This window comes from Labrus mixtus, chromosome 1, assembly GCF_963584025.1.
Source record: "Labrus mixtus chromosome 1, fLabMix1.1, whole genome shotgun sequence".
Classification (NCBI taxonomy): Eukaryota; Metazoa; Chordata; class Actinopteri; order Labriformes; family Labridae; genus Labrus; species Labrus mixtus.
Genome location: NC_083612.1, coordinates 9505477 through 9514982, shown reverse-complemented (window position 1 = coordinate 9514982; position 9506 = coordinate 9505477). Strand labels below are relative to the sequence as shown.

At 41.7% G+C, this 9506-nt stretch overlaps 1 protein-coding gene across 2 annotated transcripts in view; it reads right to left on the bottom strand.

Annotated features, from left to right (window-relative positions):
- Nucleotides 1–3433: 3433 nt before the first annotated feature.
- The window catches only part of mpped2a (metallophosphoesterase domain containing 2a), a 69030-nt gene continuing 62957 nt past the window's right edge, over nt 3434–9506 (bottom strand). For both annotated transcript variants that reach the window (XM_061059541.1, XM_061059469.1), the window contains exons 5-7: nt 8877–8992; nt 6865–6978; nt 3434–6025 (exon numbers count right to left, since the gene is read on the bottom strand). In XM_061059541.1, coding sequence (XP_060915524.1) covers nt 5907–6025; nt 6865–6978; nt 8877–8992 — 349 coding nt within the window. In that variant the 3' untranslated portion in view covers nt 3434–5906. The remainder of the gene's footprint in view (nt 6026–6864; nt 6979–8876; nt 8993–9506) is intronic.

Here is a 9506-nt window from a genome sequence, read left to right as displayed (position 1 = left end):
GCAGGGGGGGGGGGGGGGGGATCACTTCGTCCCCTTATCACGCCTCCTCGACGTTCAGATTGAAAGTGAAACATCACGGGGCGTAAATATCGCTTGAAACAGCAGTCTGAAAAAAAGCTTCTGATTTTTAAAAACATCTCTCTGAATGGACGTTACAGATGAAGATATGGATTAGTCTTTGTTTTGATGCTGGTGAAATCGTTGGGCAGTAAATCGATATGTTGATCCGTATGGTTGAATCGTTACACCTCTGACTGAACGATGATTAGCGTTTAACATTTAGCATGTCGGCGTCTGATCGCTGCAGAGGCACAACATGTGCAGCGTTCACATTCACACCCACACTAAGGAGGACGACGAACGCAGCAGAGCAGCCGTGTCTCCTCCTGCTCGTCTGCGGCCCGCGTTAATATGATTAGACTGGATTATGGTAATGTGCGGGGGGGGGGGGGATCTGGTGGGTGTGGGGCGATGCTTTGCCGCTCTCGTTTCGGGGAATACTTAATTGGTTGGGTTGCTTTGATGTTGTGGTGATGAGAGCAAGGGGGGTTGGTGGGAAAAAGGCTGGCGAAGGCGCCCGACAACTCGAGCCCGTTTTTTTTTATTTTTGGCCCTACGAGGGATCTGAGCTGGCGAGAGTGAAAGGGAGCGAAACCTGATGAAACCAAAGACAAAGGGAGGCAGATCTGGAGCTGCTGCCACGTTTTCAATGTTCACATGAGAAGTGTGGGAGAAACGGAAACCATCATTTTTTTTATTTTCTCCTGCTGAGTGAAGCATGTTCACTCAGCTGGAGATCTGCTTTTTTTAAATTCTTTAAGTTGGTTTGTGATGCTTTAAATCGATTACTCTTAAACTTCTCCAATGGACAAATAAGGGAAATGAACTGTGGTTGAACATGTCCCTTCTTCTCTGCCCGTGTGAAATACAGAGCAGCTTGTTTACATTTCTGCATCTGATATCTACGGTGGCTGGGAAGTGCAAAGCAAAATGACAAAGTGTGAAACTGCAGCCTGAACAGAACCTTGAATTCACGACTAAACTTTGGCTTCAGGTCCATTTAGTAATACTTTTTGTAATTTCTCAGCTTTAGATACAAGTGAAGTGTTTTTGTACATTTTCACATGTGAGCAGCATTTAATGAAGAACTCTGTCGAGTCTTTGTGTTTACAGCTCGGCTGTCAAAGTGAACGATATTTATAATTGGTTGACTTGAAGATGTCGCTATAAACTGATGTTTTTGATTGTGAAGGACTCAAATTAGCGTCTGTCCTTTAATCAATGAATAATGAAATGATTGTTCCCGCTATCTGTAATGACGGTAATTTTCTGAACTAATCAATAATGCCCTCGCAAAAACAGCAAACAAAAAAAGAGCGAGACAGGAGAGTGAAATCAGGAAGGAGGTAAATTAAATACGATTAGAGAGCGATGTGGCTTTTGTCTGAGTGCTGATGTAAAGAAACAGCCCCGAGGTTCTAGAGTGAAACACTTTTACAAAATTTGAGAAAAAATTACATTTTTGAAAAAGATTTTTACATTTTATAAAAAACAAAACAGAATGACCCCTCACTCAATCACTTCCGGGTCACTTCCTGTATTTGGTACATTCCCTTTCCGTCAAGATTCTGTTGTTTGTAAATTTGTTTGGGGATTAGTTAAAGTGTTCTGCCACTTTTTAATTTGTCTCAGCGCTTGTAGAAGTGTTTCACACTTTGTAATTGGATTGCACTTCCCAGCCACCGTAGATATCACTTATAGATCCGCATGTGAATTAAACAGCCCAATTAAGGCAATTTAAGTTGGTCACATATTATGCAAAATACACTTCACCATGTTTTTGTACTAATGTGTCCCTACTGTGTCAACAAACCCCCCGATGATGAGAAAAGTCCATCCTCTCCGTCTTTTGCCTGCTCCACTTTTCAGAAAATGTGTGCTCAAACAGGCCGTTTGGAGATTTTCCCTTCATGACATCACACAGGGCAGTAAACCCCTCCCCCAGGTGGGTGACACTCCAACAGTGTGATTACATGCTTTAAAGTTTGGAAACAACAACAAACAGCGTGGATACTACGAAGACTGTCACAAGTTATATTTGAGCAGAAAGTTCATGCAATAAAAAACATCAAATAAAAGCAAAAAAGTCATAAACAGCCCAAAACTAAACCTGCGGTAGCTCAATTTGAGGGACTTGGGTTGGAAAATGTATGTTTGCTGGTGAAGAGTCCTGCTATGGACCAAAGTACGGTGCCTGTTTAAGTCCAGAGTTCTACCACGGTCACTAAACCCCAAACTGCTTGACTCATGTGCAGCCCCTCACTCTCACATCTCTCCATTGATGCATGTCCATCGGTCCTCTTCATCATTGAGAGACATGCTACTCACACACATTAGCCTGAAAAACACACACACACACACACACACACACACACACACACACACCCTCCTGGGATTAATAAAGTATATTAAAGTGATAATTGTACAGCAGTTTTGTTATTCTGAGATATGAACATTGACTTAATCACTGAGTCACAAGATCTGGATATCAGCCCCTCTCACTTTGTGGACCCAAACAAAGTTAAAAGGTTTTGTAACCTTTCCCTGTATTGTAGTAGAGGAACTTGGGCCCCTAAAAGTTGAGAGACCCCTACCCGAGGTAGAACAAAGCACGACCATATTTTTACATAACTTGAACATGTCTAGTTTATGAAACGGATAGTTGTATAAAAATAGCATAGGGTCAAGTGAAAAGTCAAATAACTTGCTTTTATGTTGAGATAACAGTCTAAAGAAGATAGAAATGACATATTTTAATGTTTGGTGTCCTTACTTAATAAATGACAGACTTTGATAGACATACCTTTTGAATTTTTGTTTCAATTTTCAATTTCCGCCTAATCTACATGTGTGTTTAAGTGTGAAAAATTCAAAAATTCAAAATGGTTTTGATAAAAACTTTGCATAATTGTAACTAATAACTATCTGTGAACATCCTGTCCAAATTTGGTGAAATTCTGATTCAGATTCCCAGAGATACATGTGATGAGGCTAGAGCTGTCCCTTTCGGAGAAGCCCTAATTTGACCTAAGACGCATAAAACATCCACAAAAAGTTATTTTGCAGTAAAATATTTTTATACAACAATCCGTTTCATAAACTAGACATGTTCAAGTTATGAAAAAATATGGTCGTGCTTTGTTCTACCTCGGGTAGGGGTATCTCGAAAACTAAAGCCTTTTTTGGGGGGGTTTGTTTCTCTACTATTGTGTCTGTGAACCAATCAAACAGCAGCCAATCACAACGTGCGAGCTGGAGGAGACGATGCCTCAAGTTTGCCAGAAGTACCGATGACCCCCCCCCCCCCCCCAGAGTCGACCTCCGAGATTTAGAAGTTGGAATCAAACATTCAGAAATAAAAAGGACTTCAGGACTGGTTTGGGACACTTTATATAAAAATGAAAAAAACAAAAATCAAGACAGATCTTGATAAGTAAAAATCTTGCAATTTTATTTGCATATAAAGGCAGCTAAATATATCACAATGAACTGAAAAAGAGAACTAACATTTCCATGAAGAGGGGTACAATCAGAGAGAGAGAGAGAGAGAGAGAGAGAGAGAGAGAGAGAGAGAGGAACAGAGCACAGAAAGAGCATTTACAGAGGCAGAGTTCAGACAACTATTGGCAACATTTTTTTTTTGTGCTAGCAAGATTGCATTTACACACAGTGCAAAATTAGAAGAAGAAAAAAAAAACAAGAGCAATAGAACACAAATACTATCAGATTTACACTTTAAAAGGACAACGTAAGCATGTTTAGGCAGGCGTGTTGTTGGGAACAAGCAGCACCTGTTGGATTGTGACTCTGACTAAAAGTCTCCTCTCTCATCCAAAATTAACGTTTACCCAAAAAAAACAGGAAAGAAACGTCTGAAGAGCGACGAGCGGGAAAACGCCATCATACAGGCGCGTACAAAAAAAACAAAACAATGCACCAGATGTTCTTTTTTTTTTTCAAACACAACTTTTCGTACAGATGTTTTACAACATGAATATAGAATATATATTTATATATTTTATACATACATTTCCAAATTAGATCAGAAATCCAGAATGAGATGTTAAGAGAGTGAACGTGTCGGGCTGTGATTCGTTAGCTTTCCGTCCCTGCGTCGTCGGTCAGGTGTTGTCCTGCGGGATGATGGGTAATAAATAAGGACTTTTTTTTCTCCGAGCTCGCAGAGATTGGGGTGGGGGGGGGCTCTAGCTGTGAGAACATTAAAGCTAGTTTAAGGCAGCGTCCCTGTCAGCCAATAAGAAAGAAGAGCAACTGACGAGATTAAAAAAAAAGAAAGAAAAGAAGAGCTAAACACAAAATATCATGATGGTAGATACAACATAAAAACAATGGCATCCGCTGTCCGGCCAATGCAAAACCAAACAGAGAGAAATTGTACAAATTCACAAAGCATCATTTATCTTACAGGTCTGACCAATATTTATCAAGAGCAAGATTGTTTAACCACAAAACCCTTCAAAAAAAAAAAAAAAAAGGAGGAGGAGAATAGCGGTGTTTCTCAACGCAGCGTCACTCTCCCCTCTCAAATTCATTTCTCATCACAAGCTGAACTTCTTTAGACTTTAAAACACGTTTTTAATGAGTATTTTTATTTATATATAAACGGTCCAAACAAAGAACGACAGGCAGATTCCCCCATTCTGCTCTGAAAAGGGTCAAAAATCATTTTTGCTTTGTCGTGATTAAGAACAAATAAAGTTGGAAAATTTAAATAATAAAAAAAAAAACAATCACAACTTCTCATGAAATTAAGCAGCTTTTCATTAAATATCTTTCTTTTATTCCAGCAGGAAACCCTATTCAGTCATCACTCTTATCCCCAATTTTCACATACTCTGTGCGCACCGTGGTCTCCGAGGGAGAAGTCGTTCGCTGCCACTCTAGTCAAAGATAGTTTCCACAGCGAGCGCCGCCGTCCCTCTCTGAAGCGTGCCAGCAGCACCACTACGCTCTGCTCCGTTTCTAATTTCGCTGCGAGTCTATTTTCGATGGGAGTACGCTGCAGGGGACGCATCAAGCTGGACAGAATAGATCGAGCCAGACAGGAAGTTAGACAAGGATTTTCAAAATAAAACTATATATATATTTATCACTGAATCAACTTAACGTCAAAACAGGCACCAACGACAAATCATCCTCAGGTAGACAAAAGAAACATGTTGTTTGCATGTTTTTTTCTGTATTCCCACATGTTGTTGTTCTCCTGTGATGTGTGTAAAGTAGAGCTGCTCATGGCTAGGCTCACGTTCCAGAAACGGACTCAGTGGGGCATCGCGCTCGCCGTCCGAAGGAGCAAAACCGTGGTGCTGACGTGCATGGAGTTTGTGGAAATTGGGGGTTACATTTTTTTTTTTTATGGTTATGCGCTACGGCGACACATTTTGAAGTGGAGGATTTCCTGAACTGGATGTTGAACTTCCTTAAAAAGAACGGATAAAGGGTTCTGATGAAATAACTTTGCCCGGTTGGAATCAGGAAATGAAGACGTTTCTACGCTCGCTTTTCAAGGAGAGTAACAGACCCTGATATCTGAAGCCACGCTGACCGTGAGGCGTTAACATAAATGCGAGAGGGGAAGCAGCACTGTTGGCACAAAAAAAAATGTAAACACCGTTATTCTCCTTTAACCCTCCCAGATAAACCCCGCCCCCCCCCCAATGTCTCCAAATCTTCTCAACTTCAACAACAGCTTAGAGAAGACCAAATGTTTGCAAAGAAACACTTAGATTTTTTTTTTTTTTACTTGACATATTTATAGAAAAAAAACACATTTTTACTCCCTCCCCTCATCCCCTCCGTCTCTCCCCCCCCCCCCCCCTCTGGTCTCAGGAGCTGGAGGGGTTGGGCAGGTCGAACACGATGGGGGGGTTGGTGGGCTGGAAGCTGACGGTGCAGGTGGACGCGTTGATGAACGTCGTGTAGCCGTCCGTCATGATCCCGTAGCCTGAGGGAGCGAGGGAGAAGTCAACGTCACTCAAACTTACTACAAATCAACAGTGCTTAACTATCACCGTCTCTAAACAAAACTCCTGCATGAGGACATTTAGTTCATCACATCTGGAGTTTGATTAAGGGCAGAAAAATGTGCTACTTTTCCCTCACCAACATCGTGTCCACAGTTTTCTATCCCTCCCCTTTGTCCTGTTTTTATTTGCACATGAACGCCGCCACAGCAAGAGCAAGCTTCCCGCTGACGGCCATGCCGACCTCAGCCGGTCTGTAGGAGGCTTCAGACACTCATCAGACCCCTCTTCAAAAAGCCCTGATCTTTAAATGCTGTGGCTGAGGTTTAGGAGATTTTGTGAAACAGATTTTGCGTTTGTCCAGTTTTGGTTATTGAGTAATCAGTCGATCTTTGTTGATGAGTTAATACTTTGTGTGTGCTCGACATGAAGTGTTTTCATGTGATTTCATTGGGGCAGGTTATTGGTTGTTGTTTGCCTTAAGGTGGGGTGAAACACACGAGGGCTGATCCAGGAGAGATCATGGTGAGGTGAGGTTAATCTACATTTTGTGACCTTAGTTTAAGTTTGGAGCACAAAGCCTAAACAAAGAGGAAAGAGTGAATTCATTTAAAGGTTCACGTTCACTCTCCAGATATATTCTGTAAAGGATTGTTTAGTGGTTTAAGTTTCTTTTATCGACACTGGACAGCTGTTACAACGATAACAGAGAGAAAGGACAAAGACAAACAGTCAAGTAAAGACAAACAGAGTTAAGGTGAGGTGAAGGTGTGAAGACATTCCTCTAATCCTCCTGTGACGCTGGTTTTATTCTCCGTACCTTCATGTATGCCTCCAAAAGCATGAAGTTTGGGTCTCACTCTCTTCTGGACCGTGTTGAGAAGCTCCACGCAGCCGACCCGCTGCAGCTCTTTGGGAACCCAATCTCTGAAACCTGCACAGACAGACAGACAGACAGACAGACGGGTAAAGAAGTCAAACTTTTAAAAAAGAGCCAGCTGGACAAATGAACAGGAACTCGAGTATTTTGATGGATTTCGTTGGATGTGAAACCGCTTCATTGAGGTTTAATGAAACATGATACCTTTAACAAACAGACTGTAACCTTTGTTTTAAGGAATCATTTAAGTGTTACTCCTATTCACATTTTGCTTCAGGTTGATATTAAAGCCTTGCTCTGACTGATTTGGGTAGAATTGTTTTGGGGTTGTATGTTTGCCTTTACTGATAAGACAGCTATAGAGACATGAGATGTTGGGAGGAGAGAGTGGAGGGGCGACATGCAGCAAAGGGCTGAGGTCAGATTCAAACCCACAAATGCTGCAACAAGGACTGTAGCCTCTGTACATGGGTCTCATAACATAACCGCTAGGCTATCAGCGCCCCTACAGTAGGTAGAATCTTTTTTTTGCAGAACATTCAGAAAAGAAATTCAAGTCTGCGGTTGTCTTCGCAGCTGGATGTTAAACCATTACTGGATTGAGCTTTAACTGACTAAAGGTGAGATCTATAAATATATAAAGTAGATTTCTACAGGTGGTGTCATTGTCCCCCCCTACTCTTGTGCAGTTATAACTTTTTTGTAGCATCACTGCTGAAATTTGTTAAGCTCCTTATGAGAAAGGCTCACCTGATGCAAAAATCCATCGATCTTTATTCATACTGTGTTGCACCTTTCAAACAGATCGAACACAAGTGCTTTACAACGATTAAAAACAAGAAAAACATGGCGCTTACTCAAATGGATTTAGAAGTAGAAACTAATGCTCGACTAAAAGAATAAAAAGGTAAAGAGTTAAAGATAACAAAGATATAAAGTGTTAAAATATTAGAAAAGGTAACGATGAAGAGTTGAAGATAATTAAAAAGCACAGAGATTAAATGAGTAGTTAAATAATGAAAGATAAACACACAGATCTTTAATATTTAAGACTTCTGTAGTTCAAACCAGCTCATGATTCCAGTGATTCATATTTGCACTATCACAGTAATCTTAATACATTTTTGGAAGATGAGAAACTATATTTGTATTTCGTCATGCAACACAGATTTGTTTCCATTATGTCCCCTCCACTTTAGAAGAGCCTTCCCCTCGTCTTCACCCCCCCCCCCCAACCCCCTCCCCCCCTCAGCCCTCTGCTTCTCCTCTACTCTCTCTCCAATCATTCGCAGCGTCTGTCACGCTGGAGCAAAATCCGGTTTCCATGCAATCAAACGGCCGCAGCGGCTGCCGCAGCAGCAACAGCAGCAGCCCTCCGAAGGCGAGAGGGAGGAAATCACTCAATAAAGCCAGATGGAGAGCGAGAAAGAGAGAAAGAAAACATACTGGGAACAAAAACTGGAAGAAAACTGAATCAGACTGGAATAAAGAAAAGCAAACAATGTGTACGCTCGAAAACAAATATTGAATCACAGAGCGTGTTCGAGTGTTCGCTCATGATAAAAACAGTGTTGACTGTAGCGCAAGTACACACACACACACCTGCACACACACGCCAGCACACACACACAAACACACACACCTGCGCACACACACACACACGCCAGCACACAAACCTACACACACACACACACACACACACACACACACACACACACACACACACACACACACACACACACACACACACACACACACACACACACACACACACACACACACACACACACACACACACACACACACACACACACACACACACACACACACACACACACACTAGCCGCCTGCTGCTACGCCTCCAGTGACTTCTCACAGATTCTCGAATAATGAGGTACAAGCTCATTAGGTATGGTGATGAGGGGGGGCTGTGATTGGTTAATTGGACTCACCGAGCGGAGGTCCGTGGGTCATCAGGATGTCGATGCCTTCAGGTACCAGATTCCACTTATCCAGCAGAGACTGACCTCGAGGCAGGTTGAACCCCCAGCCGTTAAACCACGGAGTCCTGCAGAGACGGAGGGACAGAGATCACATTAAGAGAGAGCAGCTCCAAACATTACGGCTCAGAGAAAAATCTACGTCAGACATGAAGCCAACATCCTTCTTATTGTGTTTTGCAAGAGTGTTTTGATTTTCATCATTTTCATCATCCTGCAAATCAGTTTTTAACCCAAAGGTCTGAAATAACTGTGTGTGAATCAGTTATTTGAACATTTTGTTTTGGGTTACTTTAAGGGGGAAAAGCAGGAGAAGCATGAAACAGTCACAGGGGGAAAGTCAACACTAACCAAATTTAGTCAATGTGAAGAATTTTTGATCGCATAAAGCAGAGATTAAAACAAGGCCGTAACCAGGGTTTAGAAAATATTGTGGCCCATAAATATTTAACTTCATATATCCTATATTCAAGGCATTTAAGTACATGCAAAATGTATGCCTTTAAATGCAACCCAAGCTATACACCGGGCCAATAACTCGCACACATTTACTTCCTATTTGTAAAGTGAATGATGAGCCAC